The sequence below is a fragment of the Coregonus lavaretus genome (assembly GCF_964263955.1).
Source record: "Coregonus lavaretus genome assembly, chromosome: 7".
Taxonomy (NCBI): domain Eukaryota; kingdom Metazoa; phylum Chordata; class Actinopteri; order Salmoniformes; family Salmonidae; genus Coregonus; species Coregonus lavaretus.
In genome coordinates, this window is record NC_139994.1 from 32,306,208 (window position 1) to 32,329,073 (window position 22,866).

General features: G+C 45.1%; 1 protein-coding gene across 1 annotated transcript in view; it reads left to right on the forward strand.

Annotated features, from left to right (window-relative positions):
- LOC311132119 (exostosin-1b-like) overlaps positions 1-22,866 on the forward strand; it is a 139,396-nt gene that overhangs the window by 94,445 nt on the left and 22,085 nt on the right. The window contains exons 5-8 of the mRNA XM_084165323.1: positions 12,106-12,238; positions 15,518-15,636; positions 17,552-17,647; positions 22,569-22,658. Of these exons, the coding sequence (XP_084021449.1) occupies positions 12,106-12,238; positions 15,518-15,636; positions 17,552-17,647; positions 22,569-22,658 (438 nt within the window). The remainder of the gene's footprint in view (positions 1-12,105; positions 12,239-15,517; positions 15,637-17,551; positions 17,648-22,568; positions 22,659-22,866) is intronic.

The window sequence follows — 22,866 nt, forward strand, 5'->3', positions numbered from 1 at the left end:
CAGCTGACATCATGTCAGTGATTCTCTCGTTAACACAGGTGAGTGTTGACGAGGACAAGGCTGGAGATCACTCTGTCATGCTAATTGAGTTAGAATAACAGACTGGAAGCTTTAAAAGGAGGGTGGTGCTTGAAATCATTGTTCTTCATCTGTTAACCATGGTTACCTGCAAGAAAACACATGCCGTCATCATTGCTTTGCACAAAAAGGGCTTCACAGGCAAGTATATTGCTGCTAGTAAGATTGCCCCTTAATCAACCATTTATCGGATCTTCAAGAACTTCAAGGAGAGAGGTTCAATTGTTGTGAAGAAGGCGTCAGGGCGTCCAAAAAAGTCCAGCAAGCGCCAGGACCGTCTCCTAAAGTTGATTCAGCTGCGGGATCGGGGCACCACCAGTGCAGAGCTTGCTCAGGAATGGCAGCAGGCACGTGCGAGTGCATCTGCACGCACAGTGAGGCGAAGACTTTTGGAGGATCGCCTGGTGTCAAGAAGGGCAGCAAAGAAGCCACTTCTCTCCAGGAAAAACATCAGGGACAGACTGATATTCTGCAAAATGTACAGGGATTGGACTGCTGAGGACTGGGGTAAAGTCATTTTCTCTGATGAATCCCCTTTCCGATTGTTTGGGGCATCCGGAAAACACCTTGTCCCTAGAAGACAAGGTGAGCGCTACCATCAGTCCTGTGTCATGCCAACAGTAAAGCATCCTGAGACCATTCATATGTGGGTTGCTTCTTAGCCAAGGGAGTGGGCTCACTCACAATTTTGCCTAAGAACACAGCCATGAATAAAGAATGGTACCAACACATCCTCCGAGAGCAACTTCTCCCAACCATCCAAGAACAGTTTGGTGATGACCAATGCCTTTTCCAGCATGATGGAGCACTTTGCCATAAGGCAAAAGTGATAACTAAGTGGCTCGGGGAACAAAACATTGACATTTTGGGTCCATGGCCAGGAAACTCCCCAGACCTTAATCCCATTGAGAACTTGTGGTCGATCCTCAAGAGGCGGGTGGACAAACAAAAACCCACAAATTCTGACAAACTCCATGCATTGATTATGCAAGAATGGGCTGCCATCAGTCAGGATGTGGCCCAGAAGTTAATTGACAGCATGCCAGGGCGGATTGCAGAGGTCTTGAAAAAGAATGGTCAACACTGCAAATATTGACTCTTTGCATAAACTAAATGTAATTGTCAATAAAAGCCTTTGACACTTATGGAATGCTTGTAATTATACTTCAGTATACCATAGTAACATCTGACAAAAATATCTCATAACACTGAAGCAGCGAACTTTGTGAAGACCAATACTTGTGTCATTCTCAAAACGTTTTACCACGACTGTACTACTCCCTTCACAGAACAGCGCAAACTGGCTCTAACAAAAATAGAAAGAGGAGTGGGAAGCCCCGGTGCACAACTGAGCAAGAGGACAAATACATTAGTGTCTAGTTTGAGAAACAGACGCCACACAGATCCTCAACTGGCAGCTTCATTAAGTACCTGCAAAACACCAGTCTCAACGTCAACAGTGAAGAGGCGACTCCGTGATGCTGACCTTCTAGGCAGAGTTGCAAAGAAAAAGCCACATCTCAGACTGGCCAATAAAAAGAAAAGATTAAGATGGGCAAAAGAACACAGACACTGGACAGAGGAAGATTGGAAAAAAGTGTTATGGACAGACGAATCGAAGTTTGAGGTGTTCGGACCACAAAGAAGAACATTTGTGAGATGCAGACCAAATGAAATGATGCTGGAGGAATGCTTGATGCCATCTGTCAAGCATGGTGGAGGCAATGTGATGGTCTGGGGGTGCTTTGGTAGTGGTAAAGTGGGAGATTTGTACAGGGTAAAAGGTATCACTCCATTTTGCAACGCCATGCCATACCCTGTGGACAGCTCTTGATTGGAGCCATTTTCCTCCTACAACAGGACAATGACCCAAAGCACAGATCCAAACTATGCAATAACTATTTAGGGAAGAAGCAGTCAACTGGTATTCTGTCTATAATGGAGTGGCCAGCACAGTCACCGGATCTCAACCCTATTGAGCTGTTGTGGGAGGAGCTTGACCGTATGGTACGTAAGAAGTGCCCATCAAGCCAATCCAACTTGTGGGAGGTGCTTCAGGAAGCATGGGGTGAAATTTATTCAGATTACCTCAACAAATTGACAACTAGAATGCCAAATGTCTGCAAGGCTGTAATTGCTGCAAATGGAGGATTCTTTGACGAAAGCAAAGTTTGAAGGACACAATTATTATTTCAATTAAAAATCATTATTTCTAACATTGTCAATGACTACATTTCCTATGCATTTTGCTATATTTCCTATTCATACTCATTTCATGTATGTTTTCATGGAAAACAAGGACATTTCTAAGTGACCCCAAACTTTTGAACGGTAGTGTACATACATACATGTTCACACACACAGAGACCCCCCCCCTCCCCACACACACTTTCCAGGACTTGACATTAACACTTGCCCATTGCAAGTAAAAACAATTGTGCAGAAATGACAATATGGACTACTCCGATCAGAATTGGTTCAAAGTATCCTCTGGATGCGATGTTTTGCTCACTGTCCTCCCAGTCTCTGCAGAGCGCATCAGAGTATAATTATTGTAGACCTGCATTGACAGGCACGAGCAGTCTTTCAACCATGCAGTTGCGAGATGCGTTTTTAAGATCAAAGCGAGCCGCATTTGCTAATTTGTTGAAAATAATTGCTAGTGAGTTACTTGCCCAGTTACAGCACATTTTGGGTCAGCAGTAAAAATCATGGTGTGTGCATAACATGCTTGTGGGCCATTGCCGGGGAGGGAGAGGAGAGAGAGATTTGCGCAGCAAGTAAAATAATGATATACAACAGACTAACTAGACATATTGTGTCGTTTGGCTGGTTATCTCGTTAATTAAGTATTTATTAGCATGCATTGTCTTTGTCCTAAAATAACTTTCCACCAGCACTCGTGTTTAACCGCAAATGGCTGACACGCAGTTTATGAAACCAATGCTGCATACTCCAGTTGTAAAACCGTCTCTCAAGTGCTCAAAATTGGCTAGGATTCTCCTCTATTCAATACTTGCCATGTAATTCTGACAGTTAAAAAATATTCTTAGAATAGCCTAATTGACAAGTAACTCCTATGCTGTCAAGATCTCCCCTGAACACTGAATATTTTAACCTTACAAATAGATAAACATCCTAGATAGCTACCTTGCCCACCTTAGCCATTTGACCCCTGGTTCATTGAATGAGGGAATTATTTTCTAGACAAAGTATTTGGTTATAATTGTAATGTTGCAGGTTGGCCAACCATCCTCCAGGAGAGCTACTGGGTGTGCAGGCTTTTGCTCCAGCCCTGCTCAAACAAACCACATTTTAAAAAATCAGCTGCTCAACAGGACCTTGATGAGCTGACTGGGTGTGTTTTGAGCAGGGTTCGATAAAAAACCTGCAAACCCAGTAGCTCTCCAGATGGAGGGTTGATGGACCACGTTTTATACAGTAGCCTATCAGTGCAGCATTTTACTTTGTGGAGTGCCTTGCTCAAGGCCACAACGGCAGGAGATCTAGTACATGGGATTAGAGACCAGGAGCCTTCCATTGTCAATACCAGTGATAATGGTTAAGTGGTTCCTTGCATCATACAAGACAATTTTCTGTCATCTTTTTGACCCATGGTGTTACAGACCATTTTTGGGGGGTAGGGGGGACGGACGGACAAGTGACTTGAGCTTTCGGACAAGTAAAGTGAATGTCAAGCCCTGCTTTCTTTCTCCGTCACCTCGGCTATCAATTGCTCTCTCTTCCAGAGTTCCAATATCACACTAGCCTCACTGCAATCTCTCTGTTTATTCCCACGTCTCCGTCTCATGCTAGACTGACCTTACACCAGCCAGCTTTGCACACAGACCCCTCACACTATGGTTGCAAATGGATCCCCCTCATCACTCTATGAGCACAAAAATAAATAATATTTTCAATGTCTTTTAGGGCTGACCCCATTTAGTCGACTGGTCGATTGTTTGGTCGATATAGGCTGTTGGTTGTCCGAGATTTCTTTAGTCAAGCAGTGGTGTACAAGACACCTGTCTGATTCGCGCCTGTCTGAGTGGGCTAATCCATTGTGGAGGCCGTGGGGATGACACAGTCCATCACTCTAAGACGTGCTTCTGAAATTGTATATGGTTATATTACGTAAGATCAATGGTGCAACGCTAATACAAAATAATATGATTTTATAACAAATGGGCTTTCTCCAGCATTGGATAGTGGTCGCTGTCCGCGGTTCTGCAAAACATCAGTGCGCTGTTTAACTGCCGCCTTTTTCTAGATCATGTTGCTATGTGCATAATGGCACAGTTAACCAGCATATTGGTGTTGAGAACAATGCGGCGGAGGCAGCAGCAGAATGAGGAGATGAGAAAACAGCCCATGACTTATTTGTCTAAGAAAAGTGAGGAGAGGAAACCCCGACTTAATTAGGTCTATAATCAATAGCCTAACATGACCAAAAGTATGTGGACACATGCTCGTCAAACATCTTATTCCAAAATCATGGGCATTAATATGGAGTTGGTCCCCCCTTTGCTGCTATAACAGCCTCCACTCTTCTGGGAAGGCTTTCCACTAGATGTTGGAACACTAATGCCATGAGCATTAGTGAGGTTGGGCACTGATGTTGGGTGATAAGGCCTGGCTCGCAGTCGGCGTTCCATTTCATCCCAAAGGTGTTCGATGGGGTTGAGGTCAGGGCTCTGTGCAGGCTAGTCAAGTTCTCCCACCCCGATCTCGACAAACCATTTCTGTGTGGACCTTGCTTTGTGCATGGGGGCGTTCTCATGCTGAAACAGGAAAGGGCCTTCCCCAAACTGTTGCCACAAAGTTGGAAGCACAGAATCGTCTAGAATGTCATTGTATGCTGTAACATTAAGATTTCCCTTCACTGGAACTAAGGGGCCTAGCCCGACCCATGAAAAACAGCCACAGACCATTATTCCTCCTCCACCAAACTTTACAGTTGCCACTATGCATTGGGGCAGGTAGCATTCGTCTGGCATCCGCCAAACCCTGATTCGTCTGTTGGACTGCCAGATGGTGAAGTGTGATTCATCACAACAGAGAACGTGTTTCCACTGCTCCAGAGTCCAATGGCAGCGAGCTTTACACCACTCCACCCGACGCTTGGCATTGCGCATGGTGATCTATATAAGCATATAAGAATGGCGCCGGAGAAGATGGCTGCCGTTTTACAGCCCTATAACCAATTGTACTATTATGTGTGTTTTTCCGCGTTATTTGTAATTTATTTTGTACATAATGTTTCTACCATCGTCTCTTATAACCAAAAAGAGCTTCTGGATATCAGGACAGCGATTACTCACCTCGTATTGGACTAAGATTTTTTCTTCAACGAGGAGGCCGCAAAGGATATCCTACAGACACCCGACAAGGCCCAAATCCCCGTCATTCGCATGAGGAAGTGACGGAGATATCGTGGACGTAGGTCGGGGTGCCTTGTAAGGATCCGAAGGCGAGCGAGTAAACTGCCTCTCCCATCAATCCTATTAGCCAATCTTCAATCATTTGAGAATAAATTGGATGACCTAAGATTACGGTTATCCTACCAACGGCACATAAAAAAACGTAATATCTTATGTTTCACCGAGTCGTGGCTGAACGACGACATGGACAACATACAGCTAGTGGGCTATACGCTACATCGGCAGGATAGAACGGCTGACTCCGGTAAGACAAGGGGTGTGGCGGTCTGTGTATATTTGTAAACAACAGCTGGTGCACAAAATCAAATACTAAGGAAGTCTCGAGGTTTTGCTCGCCTGAGGTAGTGTGGTCTACAGCTTATCATAAGATACTCTATTTACCAAGAGAGTTTTCATCTATATTTTTCATAGCTGTCTATTTACCACCACAAACCAATGCTGGCATTAAGATTGCACTGAATGAGCTGTATAAGGCCATAAGTCAACAGGAAAACGCTCATCCAGAGGCAGTGCTCCTAGTGGCCGGGGACTTTAATGCAGGGAAACTTAAATCCGTTCTACCTAATTTCTACCAGCATGTTAAATGTGCAACCAGAGGAAAAAAAACTCTACACCACCTTTACTCCACACACAGAGACGCATACAAGCTCTCCCTCGCCCTCCATTTGGCAAATCTGACCATAACTCTATCCTCCTGATTCCTGCTTATAAGCGAAAACTAAAGCAGGAAGCACCAGTGACTCGGTTAATAAAAAAGTGGTCAGATGACACAGATGCTAAGCTACAGGACTGTTTTGCTAGCACAGACTGGAACATGTTCCGGGATTCTTCAGATAGCATTGAGGAGTACACCACATCAGTCACTGGCTTCATCAATAAGTGCATTGATGATGTCGTCCCCACAGTGACCGTACGTACATACCCCAACCAGAAGCCATGGATTACAGGAAACATCCGCACTGAGCTAAAGGGTAGAGCTGCCGCTTTCAAGGAGCGGGACTCTAACCCGGACGCTTATAAGAAATCCCGCTATGCCCTCCGACAAACCATCAAACAGCCAAAGAGTCAATACAGGACTAAGATTGAATCGTACTACACCAGCTCTGACGCTCGTCGGATGTGGCAGGGCTTGAAAACTATTACAGACTACAAAGGGAAGCACAGCCGCAAGCTGCCCAGTGACACAAGACTTCCAGACGAGCTAAACCACTTCTATGCTCGCTTCGAGGCAAGCAACACTGAAGCATGCATGAGAGCACCAGCTGTTCCGGATGACTATATGATCACGCACTCCGTAGCCGATGTGAGTAAGACTTTTAAGCAGGTCAACATTCACAAGGCCGCAGGGCCAGACGGATTACCAGGACGTGTACTCCGAGCATGTGCTGACCAACTGGCAAGTGTCTTCACTGACATTTTCAACATGTCCCTGACTGAGTCTGTAATACCAACATGTTTCAAGCAGACCACCATAGTCCCCGTGCCCAAGGACACTAAGATAACCTGCCTAAATGACTACCGACCCGTAGCACTGACGTCTGTAGCCATGAAGTGCTTTGAAAGGCTGGTCATGGCTCACATCAACACCATTATCCCAGAAACCCTAGACCCACTCCAATTTGCATACCGCCCCAACAGATCCACAGATGATGCAATCTCTATTGCACTCCACACTGCCCTTTCCCACCTGGACAAGAGGAACACCTACGTGAGAATGCTATTCATTGACTACAGCTCAGCATTCAACACCATAGTGCCCTCAAAGCTCATCACTAAGCTAAGGATCCTGGGACTAAACACCTCCCTCTGTAATTGGATCCTGGACTTCCTGACGGGCCGCCCCCAGGTGGTAAGGGTAGGTAACAACACATCTGCCACACTGATCCTCAACACGGGGGCCCCTCAGGGGTGCGTGCTCAGTCCCCTCCTGTACTCCCTGTTCACCTATGACTGCATGGCCAGGCACGACTCCAACACCATCATTAAGTTTGCCGACGACACAACAGTGGTAGGCCTGATCACCGACAACGATGAGACAGCCTATAGGGTGGAGGTCAGAGACCTGGCCATGTGGTGCCAGGATAACAACCTCTCCCTCAACGTGACCAAGACAAAGGAGATGATCGTGGACTACAGGAAAAGGAGGGCCGAACACGCCCCCATTCACATTGACGGGGCTGTAGTGGAGCGGGTCGAGAGTTTCAAGTTCCTTGGTGTCCAAGAAAGTTGTGAAGAGGGCACGACAACGCCTTTTCCCCCTCAGATTCTCAAAATGTTCTACAGTTTATTTAGTAAATATTTTCTTAACTCTATTTTCTTAAAACTGCATTGTTGGTTAAGGGCTTGTATTCGGCGCATGTGGAAATGTTTATTTGATTAAACAAACACTCAAACAGGCAACAGAAGCAGGATCTGTCTTATTTCTGTAGATATAAACTATATATACAAATGTATGTGGACACCCCTTCATATTAGTAGATTCCGTTTGAACCATGATAGTTTGTTGGTGATGTGGACACCAAGGAACTTGAAACTCTCGACCCGCTCCACTACAGCCCCGTCAATGTGAATGGGGGCGTGTTCGGCCCTCCTTTTCCTGTAGTCCACGATCATCTCCTTTGTCTTGCTCACATTGAGGGAGAGGTTGTTATCCTGGCACCACACTGCCAGGTCTCTGACCAACTCCCTATAGGCTGTCTCATCGTTGTCGGTGATCAGGCCTACCACCGTTGTGACATCAGCAAACTTAATGATGGTGTTGGAGTCGTGCCTGGCCATGCAGTCGTGGGTGAACAGGGAGTACGGGAGGGGACTAAGCACGCACCCTGAGGGGCCCCTGTGTTGAGGATCAGCGTGGCAGATGTGTTGTTGCCTACCCTTACCACCTGGGGGCGGCCCGTCAGGAAGTCCAGGATCCAATTGCAGAGGGAGGTGTTTAGTAACAGCCTCTGGTATTATTTATAATTTATTTAGTGTTTACACTGTTTATATTTTTTATAATAATAAAAACCCTCCTTTTTCTTGATCTCCTTCTTATTGTTATTATTACTATTATTATTATTATTAAGATCATCATTATAATAATAAGTAATGTCATTATCATTAGTAGGCTTAGTATAGCAGCGTTGTATAACCACCATCGAGCTGTAGGCCTAAGAGCGCATGCTGTTTAGTCTTAATACCGTAATTTACTTAGGCCTATATTTCAATACTTATATAGGCTACTTTATCAGTCATTCATTCGTTCATGTCATCACACAGCATACGAGTCATTCATGATTTGAAATGCAATCAAGCATTTTAGTAAAATAATAATATAACAAAGCGACCCTTGAATAATTAGCGTAAACAATAAATAAACCGTTTCATTTCGGAAATTGCATTCACGAATGAATCCTACTGTATTTAGTCTTTGCTGTAATAAAGGCTTAACAAAACAATTATTTATCATTTTTAATTTATTTATTTTACATTTTCCAAAAGGTCACAAAAATTATATTGTAATATTACAGCACCTGTTTAGCATATATAATATGCACGCAGCGCTTGTGCTTTACCTTCTTTTTTTAATCTCCAGTATTTTCCACAACTAGTCAAATTTATTCCACAATCTGACTTCCCGTTTACCTCCTGAGCAACCAGTAAACATTCCCCCGTTTCGATCTGTCACGTCCTCTGCATCCATTTTGCTGTTACGGTGTTCGGAGTTTGTTATAAACAGTTTATTGATATGATTAAGATATGCTATATGTCAGGCCCTATTGGTCACGTGCATGCAATGCATACATGTGTCATGTAAAGCGAGCAACGGGGAATAGGGAATGTTTTTCCTAAACAAATTAGGGATTTCAGTAAGATAACTTTTCAGTCAGAAATGGCTGTAATTATGTAGCAGCTTCAGTAACACGGAAAGCACAAGAAACACTTGATGTCCTGTAGTGATCGCTGCAGCAGGGAGGAGAGAGACAACGGGTGCTAGTCACACAGTCACTCGCTGTCATTTGTTTTTAAAACAGCGCAGCAAGTCTGAGCCCGGCCTGGCACAATCAAATCAATTGCGGTCGGATTCCCTCTAGTCATTTGTGTGTCCTAATTATTTCAGTGAGCTGAAAGCATCAGACAAGCTCAGTGCATATAGCTGATTTGATTAAAACACATAGGATGAGTCTCTATATATGAAAAAATACACCTTTTAAAATTTCGACCAATCGATTGGTCGAAAGAACAGACGACTCTTGGCTGACCCAATATTTTTTTTAGTCGGGGACAGCCCTAATGTCTTTTCAACGCTCATAGGGCACAGTGTACGTGATAGCATTGCACCAATCTCAAATGTATCTAAACCAACCTCCTGCCCCACAATCTCATCCATATCTCCAATCTGGGGATTCATGCTAGCCTCCCACCAACCTGATGGATATCTCTAGTCTGTCTCGCCAATCACTTTTTTCTCAACTAGTCTCAACCTGGGCTCGCTGCTATCTCACACACACACACGTGTCTCCATATCTCTCTGTGTCTGGGTCCCGGCTGTTTGACGGTGGCACCCAGGCATAACCCCACTGATATGTCACTCTGTGCTGAGGGGGAGTGGGGGGATTGTAACACGGCACAGCCTGGTGACTTAGCCGTGTTGTTGTTTATGTGGAGAATGTGTTCAAGAAAGAAACGAGGGCTAAACGGGTAAGAGAGATTTGGTGGGGGGGGGGGGGGAACGGGGGGTGACATATGTAAATGGCATTGCCTTGGCAGCCCCGAGATAACGAGCGCCATGGTTTATTCATTCGGCGGTGTCTCGCTCTCTCAACTGCAGATCTAGGCCGATACACACACACACACACCCATCTCTCTCGACAGATTTAATCTCCTCACACACACTCACTCCCTGTGTCATCCTCTCCCGACTTCACACACTTGCACAAACCAGCGTCTGTGTGTGGCGGGCGGCTCATTTGGCGAGCGAGTAAACAAGAGAGAGAACAAGCCCAGCCAATCACGTTGCGTTTCCTGTCAGGACGTTGAGGTTGTTTTGACCAATCACAAAGCCAATGGAGCCTTCCCTGTTCCCGCCGTGTGTTTCCAAAAGAGAGTGGATTTATGTATCATCCTCCTAATTGGCTGATTGTAGCTGTTGGGAGGCTAGATTGAGTCGTCCATCATGCTCGGCCATGACGCTCCAGGGGAAGGATTTCAGCCATGCAAGAAAAATAGCCCCTCATAAGGTCTTAAGGCCCCAGTTTTAAGGTGGTGACTGCATTTTATTGAGAGGCTAAAGGATTCCAAGTTAATCTGTTGGGCTGAGGCAAATGGTTATTGACTGCCCTGAGGAGCCATAGCAGCGAAAAACTGCCTCTCTCGTTTCTTTTTTTCTTTATCCCCGCCTTCGCAGATACATTTTCACTTTGTCAATATTATTACACTATTGTACACAGCCATGATCGCATGGAACTCCCTTCCCTCTCCAATTACTCAAGCAAACAGCAAAATTACCTTTAAAAAACGGATTAAACAACATCTCATGGAACGGCGGGGTCTATGAGGGGACACACACTCTAACACACACATTTTTGTTGTATTGTTTGTATTCTTTTGTTGTTGTATTGTTTGTATATCATTGTATTTTACATTTGTGTGACTCTCCTTGTCTATCAGTGTTTTGTTACTTGTCATGTTTTTTGTGGACCCCAGGAAGAGTAGCTGCTGCTTCTGCAAAAGCTAATGGGGATCCAAATGAACAAATAAAAACCCCTCCAGCGGTATTATTACTTCCCGTCTCGAGCCGCCCACCGTCGCTTTCCATCCAAAACCAACCAAGACTTTTCACATTGTTACCAAACCAACGGCCAAGTCACCCTGCCACCTAGTCCGCCACAGTAGGATTCAATAGAGAGCCATAAAACACGGCTGCAAACATGTCTGTTTTACGGAAGCAATTTAGCCCTTGCTCAAGGGCACAGTGGTAATATCTCTTTCTGGCGGGCCTCAATAACACGGCAGCAGCAAATTGCATCCCCACTCAGAGAAAGCAACAGGGGAAAATGGCCAGTCCAGTATTGGTGTTTGGATGTGAGTGACTGGTCTATTTGTGGGGGGAATAAATGAGTGGACTCCTCATTGTAGCGACTGGTGTTTCACTAAAGCATAACTGGTTTGTTCTGTCGTGGTGTCCATAGTAGTACAGATGTATGTAAGTGGCTCCTGTTTGAGGTCTCACAGTATTAAGTGGCTGAAACATTTTAGAGCGTTGCAAATATAAATAAAGTAATACAGTTGATATTACCCTGTTGCCATCTAAAGTTGACTAAACAGGATCAGTCTACTACAGGGCTCTCCAACCCTGTTCCTGGAGAGCTACCCTCCTATAACTCCAGTTGTAACTAACCTGATTCAGCTTATCAACCAGCTAATTATTAGAATCAGATGCGCTAGATTAGGGTTGTAGTATAATACAAAGATATATATATATATATATATTAATTAATAATATAACCTTAGTGTCTGTTTTGAGTGACTGGTGTTTAGTGTCTATATGATCGTTTTGTTGGAGGGACTGGTTTAACCTCCAACCATCCGCTCTTACCCTCAGATCATCCAGGACCGGGTGCTGCAGCAGGAATCCAGGAGCACCTTGATGTGGAACAGCCACCCCGGGGGGCTCTTCACCCTGCCACAGTACTCTGCCCACTTGGGAGACTTCCCCTTCTACTATGCCACACTAGGTGAGTACCCCTCCTCTCAATCAACCAATCAATCAAATGTATTTATATGGCCTTTTCACACCAGCAGTTGTCACAAAGTGCTTTTACAGTGACCCGGTCTAGACCCCAAAGAGCAAGCACAAGCAGAAACACATTGGCTAGGAAAAACTCCACTCCTCCATCGCATTCATTGCATCGTAGCACCAGTCGTTCAGTATCTGTGTAACAGCAGTCCTTTATCCAATATTTCTTGAGCTATAGATATAGTAGGGCTACACAAGGAAAGTTACCTTGCTCAAAGTTGCCTGACTAGAATATACAGTGGGGGAAAAAAGTATTTAGTCAGCCACCAATTGTGCAAGTTTTCCCACTTAAAAATATGAGAGAGGCCTGTAATTTTCATCATAGGTACACGTCAATTATGACAGACAAATTGAGGAAAAAAAATCCAGAAAATCACATTGTAGGATTTTTAATGAATTTATTTGCAAATTATGGTAGAAAATAAGTATTTGGTCACCTACAAACAAGCAAGATTTCTGGCTCTCACAGACCTGTCATTTCTTCTTTAAGAGGCTCCTCTGTCCTCCACTCGTTACCTGTATTAATGGCACCTGTTTGAACTTGTTATCAGTATAAAAGACTCCTGTCCACAACCTCAAACAGTCACACTCCAAACTCCACTATGGCCAAGACCAAAGAGCTGTCGAAGGACACCAGAAACAAAATTGTAGACCAGGCTGGGAAGACTGAATCTGCAATAGGTAAGCAGCTTGGTTTGAAGAAATCAACTGTGGGAGCAATTATTAGGAAATGGAAGACATACAAGACCACTGATAATCTCCCTCGATCTGGGGCTCCACGCAAGATCTCACCCCGTGGGGTCAAAATGATCACAAGAACGGTGAGCAAAAATCCCAGAACCACACGGGGGGACCTAGTGAATGACCTGCAGAGAGCTGGGACCAAAGTAACAAAGCCTACCATCAGTAACACACTACGCCGCCAGGGACTCAAATCCTGCAGTGCCAGACGTGTCCCCCTGCTTAAGCCAGTACATGTCCAGGCCCGTCTGAAGTTTGCTAGAGTGCATTTGGATGATCCAGAAGAGGATTGGGAGAATGTCATATGGTCAGATGAAACCAAAATAGAACTTTTTGGTAAAAACTCAACTTGTCGTGTTTGGAGGACAAAGAATGCTGAGTTGCATCCAAAGAACACCATACCTACTGTGAATCATGGGGGTGGAAACATCATGCTTTGGGGCTGTTTTTCTGCAAAGGGACCAGGACGACTGATCCGTGTAAAGGAAAGAATGAATGGGGCCATGTATCGTGAGATTTTGAGTGAAAACCTCCTTCCATCAGCAAGGGCATTGAAGATGAAACGTGGCTGGGTCTTTCAGAATGACAATGATCCCAAACACACCGCCCGGGCAACGAAGGAGTGGCTTCGTAAGAAGCATTTCAAGGTCCTGGAGTGGCCTAGCCAGTCTCCAGATCTCAACCCCATAGAAAATCTTTGGAGGGAGTTGAAAGTCCGTGTTGCCCAGCGACAGCCCCAAAACATCACTGCTCTAGAGGAGATCTGCATTGAGGAATGGGCCAAAATACCAGCAACAGTGTGTGAAAACCTTGTGAAGACTTACAGAAAACGTTTGACCTGTGTCATTGTCAACAAAGGGTATATAACAAAGTATTGAGAAACTTTTGTTATTGACCAAATACTTATTTTCCACCATAATTTGCAAATAAATTCATAAAAAATCCTACAATGTGATTTTCTGGATTTTTTTTCTTCTCATTTTGTCTGTCATAGTTGACATGTACCTATGATGCAAATTACAGGCCTCTCTCATCCTTTTAAGTGGGAGAACTTGCACAAATGGTGGCTGACTAAATACTTTTTTCCCCACTGTATAATCTCATTATGTGTTTGGTCAAGTAGGACATACTACGTACATACAATCTTTATGGGTAGAGTCCTTGTGTCTTCTTAAACATATCTCTTATCCTATAATATACTAGCTACTAGCTCCCCTTCAAACATCCTTGAAATTAGAAACCATTGTTTCCAGAACCTTGACCGCCAGCTGTGACAGTCTTAAATGACTATGTAGCTGACACGCTGTCCCACCTTATCAATTGACTTGTTACAGCGGCTATAACAAACCATTACTCAAAGTACCCTTGATTGATGCTCGCATTAGGCCCACTGACACACTAAACAGTCAGTCAGTCGTTCGTTTCACTCAGCGAGCACGCCATATACCACTGCACCGGTTCACCAACACAAACTGTGCCTCTGTAACAATCTGTGACCTCAAAGGCCTTTATGCGTCCCAAATGGCTGCCTGTTCCCTATATAGTGCACTACTGACCAGAGCCCTATGGGTCCCGCTCAAAAGATAGGGTGCTATATGGGACTCAGCCCTTTTCCTCCATGTAACTCTATCTTCATATAGTCGATGAAGTCAGCTCCCTCAATACACAACCCTTTTGATCGAGCACCTCTGCAAGGCGCAGATATTAAAACAATCGCGCAGTGACAAGCATGGCTTACCCCGCGGTGAGTTTTATTTGTTTTTCACAGAGTCGACAATTAAGCATGTGGATGTTTTAAAGAGACAAGGTGGAGGGTGGAGTGTTGGATAACTAAACGAAACTGATTCTCCTGTATTCTCTATCTCATAATGACACTCTGAATCCAATCTGTTATTATGAGGAGCCAATAACTCTACCCCTTAGTTTGTTTACCGTAGTTCATAAAACTGATTGGTGTTGTGGATATGAATTGTACACCTAGTGGGATCAATCATTTAATAAGAAGTCTCCTTTCATCTCGTAAACAATGAGGTAATAATCAACTGGTTATGTAAGCATGGTCTATAAGTAAATACTAAAGCATAACCACCAATAACCAATAACTACAATGTGAAAACATACAGAGAAGGAACAATTTAGGTCTAGTTTAGAGTGATTTCTCCCAAATGTTTTGTCTTTCTTTTTGTCAGATTTTTGCTATGCCTGCGGTAATTGAGGAAACTAAAGATAATGACTTTGAACAAGCTGATGGATTTGGAGATATCAAAAGAAATGTGCCTAGAGGAGACTAAACTTCTGAGAATCACCAATATGTGTGTCTTTGTTCAGTTATATAAGACAGAGTGACGTCAATATCCTACTTTCTGTTCGTCTGTGTTCCAGCCATCAAACTGTAAAAAATATGATATGTTTGTCTGTATTGTAGGTATCAAACCCGACCAGTAATACTGTAAGTTTGATCTGTGTTATGTTCCAGGTATAAAACCGTACCCCAAGTTCACAGCAGTCATCCATGCAGTCACCCCCCTGGTCTCCCAATCCCAGCCCATCCTCAAGCTGCTGGTGGCTGTTGCCAAATCACAGTACTGTGCACAGGTAAGAAGCCACAAACGTGTTTCTGGGCGTGTGCACATTCCTGTGTGTCCCTTCAATTGTCGGAACACTCCCGAAACCCAATATTACTCCAACTGTGAGTGATTTCATAGCATTATTGCCGAGCCAGTTTTTTAAATGACACTTCTCCAGCACCAATAGAGGACCAACCTCTCTCTACCATCTCAGCGTTAACTCCTGTGGATTGAATTAGAAAGGTGGTTTGTACCGATCGGGTATCGGTCTCCATGGTACCGACTCCATCTCTCTCTCTCTGTGTGCGTGCATGTGGCTGTGCGTGCTTGTCCGTCTGAAAGCCCCATTGCTCCGCTGGATACAAGAAGTATTGATCCCTTCGCTGGTTTTAACCAGGGCTGGGGAAATGAAACCAAAGTCATCCCCCCCGATAGCTGTGTGTATTATAGTGTCTTACACACACTCCACCATAATGCTTCTTAGATGTTTCCCAACGTATAGGGAGGTGTGCAACCCTCCCTTCTCTATAGAAGTGTTTGTATTCGACATTCCAGGCTCCCTGTGCAAAGCTGAGAGCCGCGTACATATTAAAAGTATCAACATTTTCTATCATCTCACAAAGACTTCCATGTTGAGGGGGCCGGGAAGTGGAAGAGGAGGTGAAGAGAGGGATATAAATAAGTGAATGAAAGGGAGAGGGCGGGGGAGAGAATATTGGGAAAGAACCTTTGAGCCGGCACTGGCAGAGACATACATGCAGAGATTGTGGACCTCCTGCTGTGAGTGCGTGTGCTCCACAGTTTTACAGAAGAATGGTGTGCATCTGTCGCTCACGTCACTGACACGCACACCTAGACACACACTCACACTGCAACACATACAGAACACACTAAACACACATACAAGACAACACACTCACACATGCACACTCTCTCGCCTCTCTCTCACACCCACAGCTGGCAGGTTGACAGAGACGCCATCTGCCTGCCAACTCCTCTGTCATCATCCGAGGGAAGCAGGAATAGATCTATCTAAGAATGGATTCTCACGCTGCTCTGACAGCGTGTGTGTCTTAGCACTGTCCATTCACCACACATGGCTGTAAGCATGCTCATCCCTTTACAAGCCTTCATCCATCCAGCCATATCTCTGCCTGTCTCTCTGCCTGGTCTCTCTGCCGGGTCTCTCTGCCGGGTCTCTCTGCCGGGTCTCTCTGCTGGGTCTCTCTGCCGGGTCTCTCTGCCGGGTCTCTCTGCCGGGTCTCTCCGCCTGTCTCTCTCTCGTACACGTCATCTCCCATGTCAGCTGGAGTAAAACAAAAGCGTGTGTGTGCATGTGTGAGAGAAGAAGAGCCGCCGCAGAGGGATACACCGTATCCCTGGGTAGTCGTACATTCAGGTGTCGTGTGTGTCCCTCCATTAAACATGCATGTGGACGGGTGTCAAAGTGAAGTGGATCGTTAAGGTTAACTCAAGGTATAATTACATGTTAGGGAAGTCGGTCACAAGGGCACAGAACACACAGTTCCCATGTAGCCCCCATGTAAAACATGATCTGAGGCACTATTGTTGAAAAGGTGAAAAGGGATCCCATTTAGCAGACATTTTAGCACTCAATTCAATGTAACTGTGGGGTGTTTGGATGGATTGAAATGTCAGTTTTGAATTAGATAATGAGAAATGTTGAAGACGTACGATGGGGGAATGTAGTGTTATTTGGTTAATAAATAAAAATGCAAATGAGGTGTAATTTTAGAATGTCATATCTGTGATTCTCATGAGATCTCTCTCCTCCTGCTCTCTCTCCCTCTTTCTCCCTCTCCCCCGCTCTCTCCACCTTTACCTCCCCCTCCACCTTTACCTCCCCCTCCTATCTTCTCAATCACTGTCTCTCTCTGTCTTTCTCTCTCGCCAACTCCCCTTCTCTCTCTCTTCCGTCTCAGATCATTGTGCTGTGGAACTGTGACAAGCCTCTCCCTGCCAAGCACCACTGGCCTGCCACCTCTGTGCCCGTCATTGTCATCGAGGGAGAAAACAAGGTGAGCTGGGCCACCATTTTGGTTTCTCTACGCCTTCAAGTACAATACCTTCATTTTGGCTTCACTACGCCCCCAAGCGTTGTTCAGTGCCATCATTTTGGCGTATGTATGCTTTGATCATATGAGGACTTGACCACAGCGTTTATAAACCCAGAGGCCCAACATCACGATACTTCCGGGAACACTTCGAAGCAGACTCGTCAGAACAGACCGGGGTTTGTGGTTTGGGAAGTCAATGAGAGAAGTAAAAAATTATTCCTTAGTAGTTTATTTTCTCTATTTCTAAAGGCACAACCTAGATTCGAGACATTGTCTTAAAGGTGCTACACATAGAATTTCTCAGAATTTCTCCCCTGTGTGGAAGCTAGGTGAATTGCAACAGCACTAGGCTGCATTCAAAACAAATATCCCCCGCATCCCATTTCCCCGTAACATGGCGGAGACTCGGCTTGAGCCTTTTAGTTTCTGTTTTGGTCAACCAGCTTCAAACAGCTGTAAAAAAAAAAATGTATTTTTGTTATTGAAAATATATTTCACAATGATTTAGATGGCACAATGATTTCCTACACTAGTCAGTACTTGTTTTCTCACATAAAAGGACATTTAGCGAACAGTGTAGAATTTTAGCAACCAGGAAACGACAGAGTGATTTCAACATTGGCCGCTTGATTCGATTTCCACTAGATAACACAGCCACAAAGTCAAAACAGCTTTCCCATTTTGACGGATGGAGAACTTAATAGGCAAATATCACAGCCAATCGCAACACTGGTGGGTAAGTAACACTGTGAAACACTATCTTTCCACTATTACTGCAGATATATTATGGACATTTTCTGCGTAGCACCTTTTAAGTAGCTGAACATGTTATTTCTCCAACCTCGTGAAATTGACAAACTGACATGTTTTCATTTAGTAAAAAACAACCTTATATTGAAGGAGCGCTTTTGATTTGACGGCATGAGGTTCGGTGCGACACAACCGTTATACCTGATGACGTGTTTCCGCGCATGAGCTTAACTAGCTAACATCACCATGACATCTCCTTCAAGTGTGATCTGGGATTTCTATTGGAGAAGCAGTTTCTAGGCATCTTCATATACAACCATCATTGACCTTGGAGCTGCATAATGCTGTCATATGCATGGAATAGCAGATGTCATAAGTTGACAGCTGACTTTGCAATTCCATGCCATAAACTATTGTTTAGGTCGAGGAAATAATGTCCTAACAGATTGTTAGAGGTTATCTTGACAACGCTTTGGTCTGTCAGTGTTCCGTAGGGGGTTCGACTAAAGTGTCTTGGCCTCTCTATGCCCTCATCGTGAGAGGTAAAAGTTGACACAGGAAGTGTGATCTGTGCCAGTAGTTTGAGAGGCTGAAGTGTGGTGTTAGTCAGGCTCACTCTAACACCACAACTTTTGTTGAGCTGTCAATCAATTTGAGTGGTTTCTCTCACTCATCAGTCACAACGGAGCGGGCAGAGTTTTGATTTCTCCCCACATCTCTCTCCACCTCTCTGGTTTTCTTACGCTGTCAATCACAGAGGGAGCGTTGTCTTTGGCTGTGGGTCGGCGACAACGGCCGGAGTTGAATACCACCCAGGTCTGTGGTTTGTTGCGCTTGCGGCAGGCTCGTTGTTTACTGTGGCGGGCCCAGCCAAACATGGCGAACCTCTCTCTGAGCCACCAGCCCTGTAGTGGGTAGTATGAGTACAGAAGGAGAGAAGAGCTATTCCTGGCCTCTCTGGGCTGGAATGGTGGCCATGCGCCCTCTGCTTTACGACTCTTCAATTTAAGCCCCCACGAGCCGCCCAGCAGTGTTATTGTGGTTTACACAACACATTTTGTTGGCCCTTTCTCGCTCGCTCGCTCGCTCGCTGTCTGTCTGTCTGTCTGTCTGTCTCTGTGTGTCACTCTCTCGCAGTCTTTCTTTACCCTCTCTCGCTATACGTCACTGTTTTTCTCTCTTTTCCTATCTCCCTCTTTCTTTCTTCCTCTCCCTCCCTCTCTCTCCCTCTCTCTCTCTATCCTTCGCCCTCCATCTCCTTCCCTCTCTCTCTCGCTCTCTGAGGAGTGCTGGAGGCTGATTCCTCCTCTAAGAGCTTGCATTGCATTCCTAGTGCGTACGAGCCCTCCCAGGCGAACGTGTCACACTTCTAACGTTACAAACCATCTGTGATGAGTCTCTCATCCTCAATCCCTCCCCCCCCCTCTCGCTCTCTCTCTTTTCTCCTCTATTTTCCCACCACGTCAGTGGAAATGCGAAGAACGGAACGGAGGGGAAGGATTTTTTTCATTTTTTTCTTTTGGCCCGTCTGAGCGACTAAAACGTGGCTGGGAATTGTAGACATATTGAGTCAATTGTGTTGTCAAGTCGTTTAGTTGTTTTTGCCACACTTCTCTGCCACATACAGTTACACACAGCACACAGCGATCTGATGAGTCATTCGGCTCAGTGTGTTTAGTTCAGGGCACTTTGTGGCAGCGGTCGGTGGGTATGACGTGTTGTGAAGAAAAGAGGCCACCTGTGTATTTCTGACACATCAGTCTCTGTCCTCTAGCCTCTCTACCCAACGCTTCATGCATTATACACACACACACTATACTTTATATAAACTGCAACTTTTCGAAAGATTCTTGGAATGACCCGACCTTCAGTGCTGAGTCTTTCTCCAGAGAAAAGGTTACAAGGAAGTGGGTGGTGGCTGTTATACAAAGCGTTTGAAATGGGGGGAGCGCGTGTGTGTGACGCGTGTGTAGCGTGTGTGGTTCTCTGGCTGAATGTGAGTGTGGGAGGTGTTTGATTTCTAGTGAATATAAACTCTGCAAAAAAAGAAACGTCCCTTTTTCAGGACCCTGTCTTTCAAAGATAATTCGTAAAAATCCAAATAACTTCACAGATCTTCATTGTAAAGGGTTTAAACACTGTTTCCCATGCTTGTTCAATGAACCATAAACAATTAATGAACATGCATCTGTGGAATGGTCGTTAAGACACTAACAGCTTACAGATGGTAGGCAATTAAGGTCACAGTTATGAAAACTTAGGACACTAAAGAGGCCTTTCTACTGACTCTGAAAAACACCAAAAGAAAGATGCCCAGGGTCCCTGCTCATCTGCGTGAACGTGCCTTAGGCATGCTGCAAGGAGGCATGAGGACTGCAGATGTGGCCAGGGCAATAAATTGCAATGTCCGTACTGTGAGACGCCTAAGACAGCGCTACAGGGAGACAGGATGGACAGCTGATCGTCCTCGCAGTGGCAGACCACGTGTAACAACACCTGCACAGGATCATTACATCCGAACATCACACCTGCGGGTCAGGTACAGGATGGCAACAACAACTGCCCGAGTTACACCAGGAACGCACAATCCCTCCATCAGTGCTCAGACTGTCCGCAATAGGCTGAGAGAGGCTGGACTGAGGGCTTGTAAGCCTGTTGTAAGGCAGGTCCTCAGCAGACATCACCGGCAACAATGTCGCCTATGGGCACAAACCCACCATCGCTGGACCAGACAGGACTGGCAAAAAGTGCTCTTCACTGATGAGTCGCGGTTTTGTCTCACCAGGGGTGATGGTCAGATTTGCGTTTATCGTCGAAGGAATGAGCGTTACACCGAGGCCTGTACTCTGGAGTGGGATCAATTTGGAGGTGGAGGGTCCGTCATGGTCTGGGGCGGTGTGTCACAGCATCATCGGACTGAGCTTGTTGTCATTGCAGGCAATCTCAACGCTGTGCGTTACAGGGAAGACATCCTCCTCCCTCATGTGGTACCCTTCCTGCAGGCTCATCCTGACATGACCCTCCAGCATGACAATGCCACCAGCAAAACTGCTCGTTCTGTGTGTGATTTCCTGCAAGACAGGAATGTCAGTCTTCTGCCATGGCCAGCGAAGAGCCCGGATCTCAAACCCATTGAGCACATCTGGGACCTGTTGGATCGGAGGGTGAGGGCTAGGGCCGTTCCCCCCAGAAATGTCTGGGAACTTGGAGGTGCCTTGGTGGAAGAGTGGGGTAACATATCACCGCAAGAACTGGCAAATCTGGTGCAGTCCATGAGGAGGAGAAACACTGCAGTACTTAATGCAGCTGATGGCCACACCAGATACTGACTGTTACTTTTGATTTTGACCCCCCCTTTGTTCAGGGACACATTATTCAATTTCTGTTAGTCACATGTCTGTGGAACTTGTTCAGTTTATGTCTCAGTTGTTGAATCTTGTTATGTTCATACAAATATTTACACATGTTAAGTTTGCTCAAAATAAACGCAGTTGCCAGTGAGAGGACGTTTCTTTTTTTGCTGAGTTTACATACACTTAAGTGTGTGTTTATCCACCCTTGGCATTTATCTCAGTAAATGTATGTACTGTATATATATCCACATAATCATTAAGACAATATTTTACCTACCCAGTGTGGCCCTCCACACACCCACCATCCCTCTGCTACCCGTACTATATATTTTGTAATTATTTAAAGCTGTCACAGTCAGGAAAGGGAAATGAATGTAAGATATGAGGGCTAGTGTGTGTGTTTGTTTGTAGGATTTCACATTATTCAAGCGAATATTCTCAATCCAATCTATTCTATAGGTGAAGTTTCCACCATATCTTTACCATATTCATAACTGGTCACAAAAGGAATGTAGAAGACTAAAGGAACCCATTAATTCATGGGACGACTCTATCCAGTGCTTTATGTATTGGCATCCCACCCTTGTGCTGTTATAATATATAATAATATATGCCAATTAGCAGATGCTTTTATTCAAAGCGACTTAGTCATGCGTGCATACATTTTACGTACGGGTGGTGCCCGGAATCGAACCCGCTATCCTGGCGTTGCAACCACCATGCTCTACCAACTGAGCTACAGAGTGCTGACCCTGTGTGCTCTCGGTCTCTCCTTGCAGGTGATGAGCAGTCGCTTCCTGCCCTACGAGACCATGGTTACCGACGCCGTGCTCAGTCTGGATGAGGACACAGTGCTCTCGACCACAGAGGTTAGTGTTCCTCCACACATCACTATGGATACTGCCTACTACTATGTTGGAATGGGGGACTACTTTCTCTCTAGAGCGCTGGTACTCTCCCCTGCTTTTCTACCCTTGAACTCCTTGCTTTTCTAAACTCGCCTCACTCCACCTCATGCTGTTGTTCTTTTGTTTTACTGGCTACTCTCTCTCCTCATGTAGCTCCCCAGACTATCCC